Source organism: Podarcis filfolensis, assembly GCF_964270895.1.
Source record: "Podarcis filfolensis genome assembly, chromosome: 5".
Lineage (NCBI taxonomy): Eukaryota > Metazoa > Chordata > Lepidosauria > Squamata > Lacertidae > Podarcis > Podarcis filfolensis.
This window is the reverse complement of record NC_139608.1, coordinates 96,231,546-96,251,002: the sequence shown is the minus strand read 5'-3', so window position 1 is coordinate 96,251,002 and position 19,457 is coordinate 96,231,546. Positions and strand designations below refer to the sequence as shown.

The window sequence follows — 19,457 nt, the reverse complement described above, 5'->3', positions numbered from 1 at the left end:
ACAAATGAGCACACATGTAAAGCTGGTTCTTCCAAATCAGTAAACATAGACAGCCTAAAATAAGCACTCTGCTTTCTTCTTTGGCTGGACTAATATAATAATTGTTGAGCAAAATTCCTGGTATAGTATAAATATTTATGGATATGGATTACCAGCAAATTGGATTTAAAAGTCAATGTATCCCTCTTTATTGGCATTGCAGAAAGTGAGGTTTAAGAGCTGCAGATCCAGTCTTCTGACACTGAGTTTTTTCATGCACTGCACAGCAAGAAACTTGAATTTGAAACGGAGTGTGCACTCAGCAGGGTGCCACTTTAAATCCAAGCTTTCTGATAAATGTACTTGTACAATATGTGTTTTCAAACACAAATTTGTCCACATTCCCACTTCACATTTTAGGCATATCCTTAATACACCAGTTGTATGTCTTTGAAAAGTAAACTGTGAATAGAGGTCCTTAGTCAGGAATTCTGAGGTTCATTACTATTTTATGTATTATACCATAAGCAGAATTAACTGATTGGCGCTCATCACTCCCACCCTAACCTGTCCCCTGCTGGGACATTATAATTTATTAGTGCTAGGGTAGTTCAATTTCCTCTTTCTTCCTACCCCCCTTTACCCTTTTCTTCAGATTCCACTCAATAACATTTAAGGTATTGTCATTCAAATGGATGAACTCAGATGATCTTTTCAAATTCTAGTTCATTTTCACTCTCCCCCCCCCCCTTTGTTTGTCCCCAAGGCAGAAAGGAAAATTATCCATAGAAAGCAATGGAGAAATCCAAGATTTTAGCATAGCTGTAATTAGGAAGTAGCATGTCCTCTCCCAAGGGTGACTGCATGCTTTCAGCATTCGAAATGTTTCGCATATGTTCTTTTGGTAAACCTTATACAGACATTTAAAACAGATTCAGCTGCACACCAGTATTTTAGCTTAACTGTGCATAATGTGTTTAGCGCTTGGAAACAGTAATATTCTATTCAGGAAAACAATTTCAAATCCACCGTCAGATGTGACTTGATTGTAAGTATGAAGGAATCAGATTAATTAGTCAGAAATAAAAATAACTCTGTGGTTTTCTTCTCTCTCACACCGACACCTGCTGTTTGCCCACCATGTTCTTTCCAGCTTGTATAGGCCAGTGCAGTTGCCCTTTGCAAACTTTAGCACTGGATTGCAAGATTACATAATCAATCCCAATAGTTGCTTGGGCAGGGGACATTTTGAGGGGTGAAGTTAAGCAATAAGTGATCCCATTGTTGACAGGGTGTGTTGGGTCTGAAGTTAGCCCTGCTGCTGTTCACATGGTGGAGGAGCTGGTATAATTTGGTAGAAAGATTTGGCCCGTGTTTATCTTTCTGTGTGGAGCTTTCACAAACTCTTAAGTTAAACTGTGCTTGTTTGAGCTGGTGGATAGTGACAGAGTAGAATAATAGCACATTTGCATTGCTTCACGTGCATTGTCTTGCTGCAATCTTTTTGACAACCCTGCAAAGTAGGTCAGTTTTTTATCACCTTTCTGCAAATGAAAGGGGTTGATGCTTACCTAACATCACCTTGTTAGTTATGGCAGTTTTAAAATCTGAAACTTCCTGATGCTTAGCTCTGTTTCTTTGACACTATGCTCAATCAGATCAACTGACATATTACCCATCCTATGCCCTTGCATATGTTGGACTATAAATCAAAATTGTAATTATATCTCTTAAAGAGTTCTTGCAATAAGCAATGTTACGATAAAGCACTAACTGTTCACTGCCATAGTGAGATTTACTGACTGGCCAAAAGGGTGGCGAAAATTTAATAATAATGAGTAATTAATTTGTGGTTAAGGCACCTTGTGTGTAAAGTCTGAAAAGGGGAAATCCCATGAAGGAATCAGCATATGCCAGGATCTTTGCCATTTCATCCCTAACCTTGTGATTCCCAGAACAATTCAGTTCTAACTACTAAGTTTCTTTGAAATGTTAATGAAAATAACACAAGTGCAGTTGCATATCTTCTGTTGTAATTCGCTTTTCTTCATCTGTTCTGTATAAAATCCTCTTTAAAAAAATCTCACATCTTCATTTAAACCACATACAAGCATGGTGTACCTGCTTGTTCCGAGATGTATTTTGCAACTAGCATCATGGCTTTGATATGAGTGTTTTATTTAAAGTGTCCTGGGTTTTAAAAAATGTAATTGCAGCAGATGTTGCTCTGGATTTTCTCTCTCTTTCAGGCACTCTGAAGTTTTACTTGGTCCCCCCCTTTTTTTCTTTCTGCCTCCTGGACAGGTACATGAAAGGGAAATCCTTGCATAGTCAAATGTTTGTTTTACTGTCTAAGGCTGACAAAGGGCCCTTAGCCTGGGCTGATTTCTTCTTGAAGAGCTGTAATTATTCATGGGAAGGGAGGGGAGGGAGCCTTTGTCACTAATAGGCTTCTGGGTGCTTCTTGAAATGGGCTTTTATTATTCCTTTCAACATAATTTTCTACTGAGGAGGTTAAAAAAGAAACCCTCCTTCTTTGCTGTTGAGCGATAAAAGGTAATTGTCCTTTCTTGAGAGCTCTGATGCTGCTAGGTTCCTTATGCGTTTTAAAGAAGGTTGCAGGGGGAAAAAACGATGTTCTCGGTGGAATTGCCATGACAACAGTCCTTTAGAAATAAACATTCTGGCATTGTTATTCCAGACACACAAATGTGAGGGGTGGGGGAGAGCAGCTTTCTTTTAAGCACAAACAGATTGTGCCCCTTTAAAATGCACTTGTGAACTTTGCTTTTCTCAAGATTTACATACTGGTTTAGGGCAGAGAAGATTCCAGCATCTTTTACATTCTACGTACATCCCATTACGATTCTAAGTGAAAAAATGGTGGCAGGGGTGCGGGTGGGGAGAGGCAGCAGTGGTTAAAAAAGACATAAACATATCCTTACCCAAAAGAACAACAACAAAACACACCTTGGTAGATATCTGAGAACTGACTGCTGCAACCAACAGTAAAACCACCGGTCATGAGGCAAAATGGACAGGACATGCAGTCATTTTTGGCATTCTAATCTAGTTATGCTGCTAACAATTGCACAATTATTTGAGAGTAAGTTCAGCCGAACTCAGTATGACTTGCTTCTTGGCAAACATGCCCAGGTCTGGACATTAGCTTTCAGGAGCGCTACATAAAAAACTTCTAAATGGACTTAGGTTGAAAATTAAGCACCTGTGTCTATACTGCATGTGCAGTGGTACCTCGGGTTACAGATGCTTCAGGTAACAGACGCTTCCGGTTACAGACTCCGCTAACCCAGAAATAGTGCTTCAGGTTAAGAACTTTGCTTCAGGATGAGAACAGAAATCGTGCTCCGGTGGCGCAGTGGCAGCAGGAGGCCCCATTAGCTAAAGTGGTGCTTCGGGTTAAGAACAGTTTCAGGTTAAGAACGGACCTCCGGAACGAATTAAGTACTTAACCTGAGGTACCACTGTACTTTCATCTCCCAGTGGTAGAGGATGTGATTTGCATGCAAAAGGTCCCAGGTCCAAGACAAGACAGCAAGGATTAGAAGCTGATCTCGGTATAAATCAGTTTCCTGGGTTTCTAACAAGGACTGACCGTACAGGATTCACCATTTTCAGCAATGTGATTCCCACCTCCACCCTCTTTTAGAGGTTTCTGAGGACTTGCAAACATTCCCATGTACTTACTAACATTGCCCTCAGTCACACTCAATCCTGTAGCCAAGTGGTCACCACACTTTGGGGCCACATTTTGAAATTTGAGAAAGCGCCGGTGGTGATGGTCACAAAATGAGTGCCATGGAGGGGTGTGGCATAACACAAAATTAGAGAGACAGCCACTCCTGTTAACCCTATGTTTATCATGGGGAGTGAAGTGTGTCCTTTTGGTCCCAGTTATGGAGCTCCTCCATCCCTCCCATCGCCCTGATGCTGTTGCTGGCTAATAACAGCAGAGAGCATTCCTCAGTAGGAAGAAAAATGTACTGAGGAACACCAGTCTCATTCCACACAAATCACCTAGAAGGTACCTGTACATTTTGCCCCATAGTGTTCTTTCTAGAGGGCTAGAAACTTACTTTTTTTAAATAAAGGAACAGGAAGAGTCTGGAGTACCTGCTCAGGGGCACCACTAGACCTGGGCGCCATGGCATCTACGGGCAACTGGTTGGGGACCCCCTGATGCAGGCAAATCTAATTGGCTTTATAGCATTATGACATCTCCCACCCACAGGTCCCTGATTAAGTGGGACTGTCCATGTAACTAATTCAGGAAGACCGAAGAAGAAGCAGGTAAGAAAAACAATTGGAGACAAACAGACTCAGAAAAAGGTGAATATGTGGACAATATGAATATAAAATTCTGAGGAACAGAATTTTCATCTCACCAAACTGCTGAGCACCAAAACACTGGGTGGTTTTTTTCTTGGCGTCTGATGTTCTCAGGAACACAATTTTTTTCTCTGATGTCAGTGGCAAGATTCAGCAAAAAAGATTTCTTCCTCTGGTTCATTTCCGGCATCTTACAGTTAAACCCCCAGGCTTAATTTTGCTCCAGTTATTCCGTAAACAGTTCTCATTATTTGTGATTCACATCAGTCCCCTCTTCCTAGCACAACTAGGAATGGGAACATAAAGGCTCTGTATAGTACACCTGGTTATCTTTTATGTCCCACTGTGGTCTCTAGTCTGATTCTGCATGTTTCAAGCAGTAGCTTGATGATAGCAGCTAACAGATTGAGGTTGAATCCTGACAAGACAGAAGTACTGTTTTTGGGGGACAGGGGACAGGTGGGTGTGGGGGATTCCCTGGTCCTGAATGGGGTAACTGTGCCCCTGAAGGACCAGGTGCGCAGCCTGGGAGTCATTCTGGACTCACAGCTGTCCATGGAGGCGCAGGTCAATTCTGTGTCCAGCTCCACCTGGTATGCAGAATAAGACCCTACCTGCCCACGGACTGTCTCGCCAGAGTGGCGCATGCTCTAGTTATCTCCCGTTTGGACTACTGCAATGCGCTCTATGTGGGGCTACCTTTGAAGGTGGCCCGGAAACTGCAATTAATCCAGAATGCGGCAGCTAGACTGGTGACTGGGAGTGGCCGCCGAGACCATATAACACCAGTCTTGAAAGACCTACATTGGCTCCCAGTACGTTTCCGAGCACAATTCAGAGTGTTGGTGCTGACCTTTAAAGCCCTAAACGGCCTCAAAGGCCCAGTAGACCTGAAGGAGCGTCTCCACCCCCATCGTTCTGCCCAGACGCTGAGGTCCAGCGCCGAGGGCCTTCTGGCGGTTCCCTCCCTGAGAGAAGTGAGGTTACAGGGAACCAGACAGAGGGCCTACTCGGTAGTGGCGCCCACCCTGTGGAACACCCTCCCTTCAGATGTGAAGGAAATAAGCAGCTATCCTATCTTTAAAAGACATCTGAAGGCAGCCCTGTTCAGGGAAGTTTTTAATATTTAACGCTGTACTGTTTTTAAGACTTGATTGGGAGCCGCCCAGAGTGGCTGGGGAGACTCAGCCAGATGGGCGGGGTATAAATAATAAATTATTATTATATTATTATTATAACTTGTAAAAGCCGAAATGAGCTCCCCTCAGCGCAAGGGGTATTTCTGCAATAAATATGTATAGAATTTGTTGTCATCTGGATTGTTTTCAGAATTTGTGCATTTTCTTTCTCTTTCTCTTTCTCCAGAGGGTATGAACTGTATGAACAAAGATCATGGGTGCGCACATATCTGCCGAGAGACACCCAAAGGTGGGGTTGCCTGTGAATGTAGGCCTGGCTTTGAACTTGCCAAAAACCAGAAGGACTGCAAATGTAGGTAGATGCAGACTAAATCTTAACTACCCAACATGCCTTAATTTCCATATTGCTGTTGTTTTATAAAAATTAAGGAATCCATTTCATTTCATTGACCTGTGTGTTTGTGTTAAGTATTTCCTGCCCATCTCATAATCAGAGGCAGCGTGTATGGAATTATTCAATGTATTTAACAGGCATGCTGTACAACCACATGCTGATTTGATGGGTGAAGAAATTTGTATCCATTTCTTAATTCTCTGGTGTTAAATAGAACTGATAAATATTATAGGAAGTTGTTTCAGATTGCCATTTGAGGGTTGTTGTTTTTAGTAAAAATGAAGTAGGAATGGATGAACACTATTAGGGAAATTCTGTGAATCAGTCTGTCTAATAACCCGGCTCCCCTTTGAATATTGGTGCAGGAGTTATGCAGACCCCATAAGAAATTTTACTAACAACATTGGTTATTTGACCCTGGTTGACCCACTTTGCTAGTTTTTCAGTCACCCGGTCAACAGGTTCCTCAGTCTCCACAGTGCAGCCCGAAGGCTTTGCAAAGGTTCTGCATTCCCTCATGTATGCATATTGTATTCAAGTTTGGGTGGCATAACTGGAACTGTGGTTGATAGACCCAACATGGAACTCACAGACATATAGTGCAGAGCTTTCCAAACTGTGTGTTGTGACATGTTAGTTCGTTGGCTGCAGTGTGTAGGTGTGTCTCCATTCATTTTGTTATTACAGTTTATGTATATGTCCGTATTTCTTACAAGGGATTAGTTTAAACTCCAGTTTGCTAGTTAAACTGAATTACTGTGTCACCAACATGAAAAGTTTGGAAAGCTCTGATACAGTGAATTGAATAGGGTGAGCCCTGAGAAACATGCACCGTGGTGTGTTTTATTGCCATGGAACTGGAGCATATATGTGATGGACATGGAGAATTTTTCTATCAATTGACTGTATTAGGATTCCAGATCCTGTCCTCAGCTGGCCTGTTTCTTAAAGAGTTTTGAGGTGGGGAGAGGCAACACAAACATAGTTTTCCCCACTGCAGTGATGAGAAAACCTGCACCTGCAAACAGTCTGGAATTTCTGCATTACTGGAGATCTAGAATCATAGAATTGTAGAGTTGGAGGGACCCCAAGGGTCATCTAGTTGAACCCCCTGCAATGCAGGAAACTCAACTAGATCACACATAACAGGTGGCCATCCAACCTCTGCTTGAAAACCTCCAAGGAAAGAGTCTCTTGGGAGTCTGTTCCACTGCTGAACAACTCTTACAGTCAGAAAGTTCTTCCTGATGTTTAGTTGGAATCTCCTTTCTTTTAGCTTTAATCCATTGGTTTGGGTCCTAGCCTCCAGAGTAGTAGAAACAAGCTTGTTTCATCTTCCATGTGGCAGTCCTTTAAATATTTGAAGGTGGCTACCATATCTCCTCTAAGTCTCCTCTAGGCTAAACATAACAAATTCCCTGAACTGTTCCTCATAAGGCTTGGTTTCCAGACACCCGTGATCATCTTGGTTGCCCTCTTTTGTACACATTCCAGCTTGTCAATATCCTTCTTAAATTGTGGTACCCAGAACTGGACACAGGACTCCGGGTGTGGTCTGACCAAGGCAGAATAGATCAGTACTATTACTTCCCTTGATTGAGAAACTATTTCTGATGCAGCCTGTCATAGCCTTACCTTTTTTTCCTGCTGCATCACGGGGTTGACTCATGTTAAGCTTGTGCTCTACTAAGTATCTAGTATGTTCACATGTACTACTGGCAAGCTAGGTGTTCCCCATCTTATATTTGTGCATCTGGTTATTCCTGGCTACATGCAGAACCTTACATTTGTCCCTATTGGAATTCATGTTGTTAGTTTGGGCCCACTTTTGTCTTCTGTGGCATTAGCTAACCTTCCCAGTTTGGTGTCATCTGCAAATTCGCTGAGCATCCCACCAGTAACTTCATCCAAGTCGTTTATAAAGACGTTGAACAACAACGGGCCCAGGACAGAATCCCGTGGCATCCCACTTGTCACTTTTTTTACAGGCTGACAAGGAACGATTAGTGAACATTCTGGGTTCAGTCGGCCAACCAGCTACAAATGCACCTAACAGTTAATCTCATCCAGCCCACATTTTACCAGCTTCTCTGCAAGAATATCATGGGGGCCTGGGTCAAAAGCCTTACTGAAATCAAGATACACTACATCCACAGACTTCCTTTGATCCACCAAGACTTTATCGAAAAAAGAAATGAGATTTGTCTGGCATCACTTGTTTTGGAGAAACCCATGCTGGGTCTTAGTAATCACAGCATCCTTTCCTAAGTTCTAGGACCTTACCTGGTATTGACGTCAAGCAGACCAGTTGGTGGTTACCTGGATCTTCTTCTTTTTCCCTTTTGAAGATGGGGAAAACATTTGCTTGTCTCCAGTCTGCAGAGACCTCATCTGTTCTCCAATCATTCTCAAAGATTATAGACAAAGGCTCTGATATTACATCTGCAAGCTCCTTTAGTACCCTTGGGTGTAGCTGATCAGACCCTGGGGATTTGAATTCCTCTAAAGTAGCTAGGTGTTCCCTTACCACCTCTTCTCCTATCATGGGCTTCACCTCCCTCCTTGAATCACTTATTCTGTTATCACCAGGTTGAGCACTGCTTTCCTTTTGGGTGAAGACAGAAGCAAAGAAGGAGGCATTCCACCTTCTCTCTGTCCCCCAATAGCATTTCTCCATCTTCTGCACGCAAGGGACCTACTACTTGCTTGTTCTTCCTCTTGCTTCAAGCATTACCAAAAAAACCCTTTTTTTATTTATATTTTTAACCTCTCTTGCAAACCTAAGCTTTGGCCTGCCTGGCCTTCTCCTTGCAACTGTTGGCTATTCGTGCATACTCTTCCTTCGTGATTTTGCCTTTCTTCTGTTTCTTATATATGCAGCCACACTGATTTCTTTAGGTTCTTCCCACTTCTCTTTCTTCTTGGAATTGTCCTCCTTCGTGCCTTCAGTACAGGAGTTGGAACTAATAGACTAATGCAAATGCATGAAGATGCCTTATAATAATGTATGTGGCCTGGCAGATATACCAAGAGGTGGAGACTTGCCCAAGGCCATAGCCAGATAAGGATTTGAACCTTGGTTTCACACAGCTAAATCCAATGGTCCAATATACCACAGGGGCCCAGTATTACCAACCTCTGCAGCCACTTGAGAATCTTTCAACGTGGAGTAAAGGTATTGTTGGGCTTAACCATGTGGCTGGACCCAACGTGTGGCTGCAACGCATTAGGTTTGTAAGCAGCTGCTGTGTGACTCCCCCTCCTCTGAATCTGTTGTGATGGAGGCACAGATAGGCGATCCAGTGGATTGAGTTTTGGATATTATTCTGAACGCCTGACTTCAGGTTCTCACTTAGCTGTAATTAAGTAGATAGTCTCTGGGAAAATCATAATCTCTAAGCCTAATCTGTTTCAAAAATGGGATAGCAGAGAGGGCAGTGGACACTGTCAAACCTTGATTTTAAATCAGGATTTGGGAAGCTTTTCCATTTTGGATTATCTTAGACTTAGACCATCAAACCTCTGGTCAAAAATGGATCAGGCCCTTAGAGGCCTCTGCTTCCTGATAAACCAAGTTCTTATGTTTCCCAGCATTTTGAAACACATGACACAAGGATGGCAAAGGTGTGGATCCCTGCTGTGGCCATCATTGGGAAAGGTGCTGCCCTGGCCAGCTCCTTCCATCTAATAAGCAGTGTCCACACACCAAACCCTGAAAATACCGTATTTTTCGCTCTATAAGACGCACCAGACCATGAGATGCACCTAGTTTTTGGAAGAGGAAAACAAGAAAAAAAATATTCTGAATCTCAGAATCCAGAACAACAATAGGGATTGCTGTGCAGTGAAAGCAGCGATCCCTCTTGCTGTTCTGGCTTCAGGGATAGCTGTGCAGCCTGCATTCGCTCCATAAGACGCACACACATTTCCTCTTACTTTTTAGGAGGGAAAAAGTGAGTCTTATAGAGCAAAAAATACGGTATGTTACAGTACAATGTCCAAAATTCATTGAATGCACATTCTTATGGTACCTGACAGACCTAAAACAATATTGCTAATGTCCAAAGATGCACTGGGTGATATACAGTCACCTAAACATAATAGTTAGCATTCAATAGTTTGTATCCAACCATAAGTAGATGGGGAAATAAACATCTTCAGACACTCAGACCTATCAAAGATTGTCAGCAGTCTCACGTGCATGTTGCCCTTACTCCCGCTAATATCACTGAGGAAGTATGTGATGACAAATTTGGAGCCAAAACATTGCCACTGAGAAACAAGTGGGTATCAACATCCTTGGGAGACCTCAATGTTTTCAGAAGTACAAAACATAAAAAGCCTAGGCAATAAAAATGTCTCAAAGCCATCCAGCAGCTAGAACCATAAACAAGAGCCCTCCTGTTCCAATGCTGTGCAGCATTTTGTGGAAGGTCCTACATATCTGCCAGATTTTAGACATTCACAGCAAAAGCTAGGTGGACTGATAGATTTTCAATAAACTATATTCCTATTGAAAAAAGTAAGCTATATAAACACATATGTTAACTGAATTTGAGTGCGGAAAGCAATGCATTATTTATAACAATTAAGGCTGTGATTTTTCTAAGCTATTTTAAGTGTCAGAAGTGCTTTGTATATGGTGCATTTTTTCTAAGTGCTCAGTTTTCTACATGCAATTTCTGAGTAAACCTCACAGAACCCCTTTCAAATGGTATTATTTTCCCGTCATCACAGACGTGTGTGGGTTTGAGGCAGAGAATAAAGATACTTAGGGAGTTCATGGCAAGATAAGATCTGAAGCAGCTTACACCTGAAAACTCTACTTCGCCATTTTCTCTAGCTTATGCATGTCGTGGTAGCAAAAAGGCATAGTGTACAAAGACAGCACATTCTGTTGCCACAGGCCATGCATTCTGGCAACCACAAGAAACTCTCCTCTCAGATAGTCATTTTGGTGTTGCAGGAAAAGGTGTAAATGCACAACCTTTGCCCACTCAAATTTGGAAGTTGCTAAATAACCATAGGTTGGGTCATCAAACCATAAAAAGAAGAGGTCTGGTGGTGGTAAAGTTAACTGCCCCAGTTAATTAGTTAGTTAGTTAGTTAGTTAGTTAGTTAGTTCCTTCGTCAATTAGTTAGTTAGCTAGTTAACACTGCCTCATTGGTTTTTAAAAGCTTTCATATTCTGAAAAACTAACAATAGAAACAAATTTCAAATCTGGGCTATTTTTCTACTGTGCTCTAGAGCACTGATTTCTGAAGCTATAGGTTAAGTCACTGCTGGAAAAGAGCAACACCTTCCCCAGGGCAGGAGAATCTCTCCCCCCCCCCCCCCGGTGCTGTATTGAAAATTATTAATGGAAATGAATAATGGAAAAGTATGATGGCCTCAAAGTAACGGTAGCCCAGTGCAAACAATCACAGTGTCTAGCTGGGGTGGCGGGGGGGGGGGTGCAGATCCCTCACTGGACACAACCTTTCTGCATTCAGGCTCCTTTCTGCAAGGGGCCTACATGCTTGTGTTCCAGCCTGCAACCTAGAACAATAATGGGCATGGACCATACGTTCGGAACCTGTATGAGTTGGGGCTTTTGCACATAGAAACTCTGAACATGTGGAGGTTTGCCATGGGAAGGGATGGACTGGTGGGCACAATCCTGACCTGCTTACTCCCACTTGTGCATGCGACACACTTTGGTCATCTGCACAGGGCTACCGGCTGCTTGGAATGTCGCTGCTTACCAAGGGTAGGAGATTTTGGAAATAACTATATTGTTGTCATGTGTATTGCTTTTTTAAAACAACAACAACTTGAACTTATTTTTTGTGCCTAGAACTCCTCAAAACTAATTGGTTTCACTGTTGTTTTATTCATACATATATATATACACACACATTTTTGGGGGAATAACTAGTAACCTGTAACTATGGAAATGGAGGCTGCCAACACACCTGTGATGACACAGATACGGGACCTGTGTGCGGTTGTCATCAAAAGTATGCCCTACACTCGGACGGCCGAACATGTATTGGTAAGTACCCTCCCTCTGAATTGTACAAATATGTGTGTGGAATTGAAATGTTGCTTAAAAGAGTGGATCATAAACTCCTGATCTTATCTAATAAGTTTAAATTTGTAAAAGTGATAGAAGGCAGCATTTGAAAGCTGTAATACATTTGTTGGTTAAGGATTTATCACTTTTTAATAGCTTGATATGTGTGTATTCTTCCCTGGTATTTTGTATACTACTGGATGTTGGAAAAAAGCAGCTGCAATCTCTTACACTGGCTGTTCATACAGAGGAAACATGAACCAGAAGTTTTTATCTGGACTGTTCTGCTATCCACAGTATTACATTTTGCTCCTTTTAAAAATTCAGGAGTGTAAATGATGCTCATTGCGATAGAAGTTTTTAGTCATGGTTTCACTGGGAGAAAGTGATAGCTAAACATAAAATAATATGTTTAAAATACCTGTTCAAACATGCCATGGCCTATATAGCTACCTATTCATATTACAACCATGCAACCAGAATTCATCACCTGAATCCATTTGTGTGGGTGACTCCCCACATGGTTCTGGTGGAGTGGGACCCATGCAGTTGTTCAAATTGAGACTTTTTCTAATACCCCCAAGCATATCTGCTCATTGGAAAAAATGGAGCAGAACATGCTATTAATTAGATTCTTTTTTTAAAAAAAAAAATCTGTTTTATGCATATTGAGCATGCAATTATTTCAGCCAGTTTGTAGTGTATTCATGGTGAAATTAATGCAATAGCTGCTGACTGTACTGAACTCCATCCTGGAACCTGAGCACTAATGAATACAGCCAGGGCATCTGGGCAGTGTGAGAAAGGGAGTTCAAACTTCAAAAAGAAGTGATTTGGTGAGGACCAGACACATGACAGATTGTGAATGGAGTGGAAGAAGAGCTAGAATTATATGGAAAGAATGCTTTCTGTCATGGTGTTGTCACTTGGACAATTTTGCACCACCATGGGAAGCAGAATATATTCTTTTGAGATGTTCTTTTATACATGTTTTATTGTGGTTATAAGCACAGAATCCAAGAATTTACTTTTTCCCCTTTTTTAAAATGTATGGTGGGGGAGAATGTGGGGGAGAATTGCAATTGTTTCAGTTAATAAGAAGCTGTTTTAACACTTCCTCTAGATTTTACAACAAAATCTAGAAGCCCTTTAAATTTAAAAATTCATGGAACATAATTCTAGTCACAGTTACACACTTTAACATCCCACTGATTTTAGTGGAGGCAATATGTGCCTAACTTTCTGACTGAAATCTGAGATTTACAGTTTTGGCATGATCATGCTGTATGGTACTTAAGTTTTTGTGGGATGGGGGGTGTTCATTAGTTGTATTTTTCTGTACTTTGTGTGTTTCAAAGCAGAGAAATACTGTATAACAAACTGAAGCATTCTCAAAGGGCATAATCCAACAAAAGGTAAGATCTCTAAGTGCTGTTAATTTCAGTGGGAGCATCAAGCATGGGTTTAAATAGCCCCTATCCAAAGTAAAAGATTTTGTCTTAATTGTGCCCATAATCCATATAATTTAAAAGCATTTTTCTTTGGATAGATTTTGCTCATAAGTTACAATTAGTTGTGGCTGAATTTGATTTGGCATTTCCAGAATTATGTCAGATAAGTTGTAAAAGCATTTGTCTTAACCTTTGATTGCAAGACTTAACGATTGTGAAAATTAGAGAGCTCAAGAGAAATTACTAGTAAAATTTGACTCTAAAACATTAAAGAAGTCCTATTTTCCGTGATCCACATCTAATTGTACAAAGTGAACAAAATTTAGATAAATGTTTCCCAACAAATTTTGTATAGCAAGCTATCACTATATAGCTTAATCAGCAGTCATTAATTTCCTCTTTAAAGCTAAAATATTTATTCCTTAATTAAAGGTGTGTGTGAATGTCTGTGGTGAATCTAACATATCTTAACATATCTTGTGGATAACTGTATAATTCCATCGATCTTATATGTGTATTGAAGTCTTTTGAGCTGATGAAATTAAATGTCTTTTTAATGTGCTTTGATTATGAACACCTAAAGTCTTGATCCCGGGAAGGAAACCATTCAGTTAGCCCTCAGTGCTAAGCATATGCTCCGTACAATCAGCTCTCTGGATGAAATTAACAGATTTGTCTTAAAGGTTTAGCCCCTTGTACATTTATTAAATGCAGTCTAATTGTGATTACAATATAGCTGTTACAATATTCACTGCATACATCTTATTCTTGGGTTTCTTCTACTTTTATTTTTGAAAGCACCATTAAAACCTTAGAGAGCCATTATAGGGTTGGAAATCTTGGTACAGTTTTTATTGAGAGAAGTGATAATGAGTAGATCATGTTCTGATTTCAGGGCAATGCTTATTTGGTCTGGCATAGAGAAAAACTGTTGAACTGTTGGAAACTGTACTTTCCCCCTCCCTTTCTGCAAAGTTATTGTATAATATGACTTTATATTACATTTTCTGTTCCTGTAATTTAAGTCGCATATTGCTGCTTTTGTTGGGTCCTCCACCCTCCTCTTTCTTCTGAGTAGTCCTTTCTCTTAGATATTTTTTAAACTTTTGTTTTGTTTCCATTTTTATTCCTGCTTTCTGGTGATGGTTCCTGATTGCCTGTCTTGTCTGATACCTGATGTTCATTAATTATTGAAAAAAATATTAAAAGAAAAATGAAAAACCTCAAAACAAAGCCTCTATTGCAGCCTGATCCCATCTAGAACTTGGTTTCTTCTTAGAACAATATCTTGTTACCCAGCCATTTAGTGTTACCACAAATAAAACCTGCCAGCTGCCTCCACTTCTTCTGATTCCTTCTCCTATCTACCTCCAGTTTGCTGACTTCAGTGGTGTCTGTAACTTGGACATCACTGCAAATATGCAAATGTCTGCAATGGCACATAAGTACCCTTTCGTCTAACCCGTTTTGTCTTTGTTTTCTTGACTTATCCTCTTATTTTATGTCTGCTGCATGTGAAAAGTCCCCACTTGTGTTTCGTATTTTTCTTTTTAAATGCAATTCTCCATCCCATATAAATTATTTTAATCGCTTAGCCTCTGCTCCCTGTATTGCTTCCCCACCCCCCATGTATGAGACCTTTCATTCACCTCATCATCTGTTCCCATCCTTGCAAACGGATTGTTTAGGTATATTTCTAAGTATTGCATAACTTAACTTCTTCTAATGCTGGATAGAAGCTTTCCGTATAAAGGACATCAGAACCTACCTGCAGGATGTCCTGTGCTAACAATGCCCCCCGCTTCACTGCATGCTTCTAAAAATTACTAGACTATTCTTGTGACATCTTTTTTCTAGCATTGAATGTTTAGCTAGTCGTGTTCCATAGACAAGCAGGCAACCAGCACTGCCCAACTTAATTGTTTTGGTTTTTTATATTTGTGTTTGTTTTTACGGTTTTTAAAATTTGCATGCAGTTTTTGTTTTTGATACACTGTGTCAACATGCACAAAGCTGTCATGTTCCCATGCCCATCCATCACCGGATTCTTTTAGCTCTCTTCTGTGTTCAGTATCCTTGTTGCCAGCTGTGTTCAAAAGCTGCCACCTACCTCTCCACCTTGTCCTTTCTCCTTTTCTTTTTTTAACAATGTGTTGAAATTGAAACCTTATCATTTAAATTTCTTAATTAACACCGATCTGGGGCACCTTCTCTTTTGTGTTTGTGTTATGGCTGGCGTGAGACCAGCTTAATATGTGTTTGCCGGCTAATTACTTTGTTTTTCATCATCATTTTCTTCTCCCCACCCCCCTCCTCCACTCCCTCCTTCCCTCCAGCATACTTTTATTTATTTCTGGGATTTCAAATGGAATTAACTCTCTAAATGGGGTTTTAGTGCTTTCATGCTTCTTGGCTTTGGTTGCACCAGGCTAAGAAACTTTCTTCAGCAGTGGAAAATTGGGCTTTTCATTAACCAACTGCTCCATGTTTGTCCCTTACTTGTGTTTTAGAGAAGGATGAGGCTGCAATTGAGAGTTCTGAGTTCAATGCCACGTCAGTAGCTGATGTGGACAAGCGGGTGAAACGGCGGCTACTTATGGGTAACACTTTTCTTCCACTTCCTTTGATGTGCTCTCAACTTTTGTCTCTTGTGTGTATGGGGGTGTGGGGGTGTGTTTCGAGTATTTCTGTTTTTAATTTGTTCATCTGTTTGCTGAGGTCACAATTCGTTTTAGAATCCTGATCTTTCATCGAACAGTTCATTTCCCATTTTAAATCTATTCTCTCTCCAGCCAAACCCCTCTAATACTGTAGCTTTAATGTTGAAAGACTTTGGTGCAAAGAAGAGAGTCTTTGCCACTAACCTTATTTACCTTTTGCAAGTCTGATTCTCACATGTGGCTTTTGTGTTTCTGTGAGTACAAATCGACCCGAGTGGGTCAGCTTCATCGTTTAGTGTTACCCTTTGTAGCAAGTTCCAATGGTGTAAAATGCTTGATGTCATTCTTTTTGTACTTTTGGTTTAAAATATTTATACCCTTGCTTGAAATAATTTTATATCCTCATGGTTTGGAATTGTTGGAAGTATTTTCCCCTCCCCCATTACGGAGCCCTTGGGCACTTTTCTTTCAAAAATTAAAAAAACACACCATACAGTGGTACCTCCGGTTGCGAACAGGATCCGTTCCGGAGTCCCGTTCACAACATGAAAAGCCTGCAACCTGAAGTGCCATATCTGCGCATGAGCGCAGTGTGATCTGGTGCTTCTGCGTGTGCGTGAAGCACGATTTAGTGCTACTGCACATGCACAAGCGGCGAAACCCGGAAGTAACCCTTTCCGGTACTTCTGGGTCGCCGCGGGACACAACGTGAAAGAACGTAACATGAAGCAGACGTAACATGAGGTATTACTGTACATTTAAAAAATAGAAGCAGCATTTTGCAGGATTATTGATCATTTGAAATTGATACCTGCATAGGCAAGTAGCTCTGTGCTACCTGCCAAGGTTGTGTTTCTTCCCAGGTGAAGCTGAATCAAAGGTTTTCATGCCTCTCCCTTGGCCAATCTCACATGGATGGAAACAATGGTCCAGGGTAGGATGAATGTGTTGCTGGCCTCATGTTTCTTTGCTCCAGAACACATAATATCGGAAATGAACAGTTTTGTTATAATATAAACCCATTGTGTTGCTATTTAATGAGGTGATTGGTTAATGAAAACCTTCAAGAATTGATCATTCCTTATTCAATTTGTATTCTGCCGCTCAGTCAGAAGGCTCTCAATTGATGATTGCTCCTGCTATTTGTTGTACAAATAAAAAGGGATATTCCTATTTGTTTGATGAAAGTGTGAATTGTGTGTACAATCCATATGTCGTTTCTTCTATCAGCTTGCCTTTTCTAGGTTTAGCAAGAGGCTCACCACATGCTTCTGTCAAACATGTATTTGCAACTGAATTTGGATTGTTGATTGTAGCCACAGATTCTTTTGTGGGGGACCCCCCCCTTGAAGTCTTTCAACACTGTGTTGCTGATTTTAGTTACAATTTCTACACATTTTCTGAGAAGCTCAATCAAAAATTGAATTGAGCATTTCCTTACTTTACTTGTAGAGTCATAGAATTTGAAGCAAGTGAGGGTGCAGCACAAAATTATTATTTTTTGTACCTTCATATTATAAACTTCAAGCTTTTTGCCAGTTAAAAGAAAAAGGTTAAAAGAAGCCTCCTTTCAGTTGTTTGGCAGGCACTGAATGGCCTTTCTGAATATTCTTTGTGATACAGAGAAATAGTTGCAAGTAAATTGCATGATTGCAAAATATTTTCCCCCATTCTTTTTAGAGCCAATGTACACACACTTTGCACCGAGTGAAACGGTAGAATTCTGAACCGTACCAGAATTCTATCACCTCATAATACATCGATTTCCTAACTATGGGCCGCAGTTGCAATACAAATGTTTGATTGCAAGTCCAGCAACCTAAATACTTATCATCTGTCTGAAAGGTAGGCTGGTCTTTAGTTATGTGAAATATTTGATAAAACAGGCGTTTCCCCCTGTCCTAGTAGGACCATGCCCCTATTATTACTATTATTATTGCAAATTAAGCCTCTTACCGACATGATAAAATCCACTGATTCTTTATACATAGATGTTTCATTTTAATAAGGATGAGGAATTTGTAGGAAGGCAAACAGATGAAGAAATATTTATGTCTATTCATCATTCAAGGTGGGAGTTCAGCTGGCAACAAGTTTAGATGGGTAGGAATGTATAGCATATATCATCTTCAGAGGAGGGAGCTAGTGGCTTCAGTTTTTTAAGTTCTCAGAGCAAAAATTTAAATTTAATTATTGCTGAGGAATTGCAAAGAGGCAACAGTGGAGAGGATATGAAGTTTGTTCTAGACACTCATGTTTATTTATTTAGTACATTTATATACCATGTTTGTCTTCTAAGGATCCCAAGGTGGCGTACAGGGTTCTCCTCTTCCCTGTTTGATCCTCACAACAAATAGATACGACAGTTGACTTTTACAGTGTAATCCTATGAATGTTTATTTAAAAGTCCCGTTGCATTTAATGTAATTCGTGCAACCTTATGATGAACTCAGATTGAAACGTCGCTTTATTAAAATGATAAATAAATAAGGCTAAGAAAGAGATTCCAAAGCTTAACGCCTTATCAGCATATCCCGTAATTATATAACTTTTGCACATGGATTGACAATAAAAACGGCTGCGGATTTTGAATACCGGTATATTCCAGAAGGCAACCATTTTTAAAGGGACTTTAGAACTCTGTCCAAATAACAAGTTGTCTCCTGAGCCCCATAATGCTTTGAAATAAATGGCACAGTTGACACACACAATAATAATGAATAATGCAATCCATAAAAATGTACGAATCAGGTCAGTAGCTCATTTAGCTCAGCATCTTGTTCTCACAGTGGCCAACCAGGTGCCCGTTCAAAACCTGCAAGCAAGACCAGAGCCCAACAGCGCTCTCCTTTCCTGCCTCTGTAGTTCACCTGTGTGCTGTGTGAACTGTTTTCTCTGAATCTGCCCACATTCAGATTCCCTGGACATCCACAACATCCATTTTCACTGGATGTTCACTTTCATTGGACGTCCATCTTGATTTTCTCAGTCTGCTTTCTCCACACTGTGCATAATTGGATACACTTCTTACTCACATCTTCTCTAAATCAAAAGCCTTTACAGTAGAGGTTTTCCACAGCTGCAGCTACTGAAGTAGTCAGAAACCTTAACAATCCTCCTTGCTATCTTTTCCAGAAGACTCTTTCAGGGACACATGACCAGTTTATGACGAGGTAAATCTGGGGGCTTGCCTGCTTCTAGAAATGTGTGTAAGAGTGCATCAGTACAGGTGACCAGGAATGACTGTCGCCTTTTGTGGTTTTCATTACTCCAGTCCTGGCCATGGAGAAAACCCTTCCTTCCTTGTACTGCCATATTGCTTTATCACTACTCCTTGATCCTTCATTAGGGAAGTAGATGGCAAATATATTCTCACAGTCCTAGAGCATTATTCATACTGATGGTGTCATTTCAAAGTGGTCAGTACA

General features: G+C 40.7%; 1 protein-coding gene across 7 annotated transcripts in view; it reads left to right on the top strand.

Moving 5' to 3' along the window:
* The window catches only part of SCUBE1 (signal peptide, CUB domain and EGF like domain containing 1), a 178,935-nt gene that overhangs the window by 85,357 nt on the left and 74,121 nt on the right, over positions 1 to 19,457 (top strand). For 5 of the 7 annotated variants that reach the window (XM_083615559.1, XM_083615558.1, XM_083615562.1 and 2 more), the window contains 3 exons: positions 5,695 to 5,820; positions 11,781 to 11,897; positions 15,880 to 15,969. In XM_083615559.1, the coding sequence (XP_083471685.1) occupies positions 5,695 to 5,820; positions 11,781 to 11,897; positions 15,880 to 15,969 (333 nt within the window). The remainder of the gene's footprint in view (positions 1 to 5,694; positions 5,821 to 11,780; positions 11,898 to 15,879; positions 15,970 to 19,457) is intronic. The other 2 variants (XM_083615561.1, XM_083615560.1) reach the window with 1 other exon arrangement.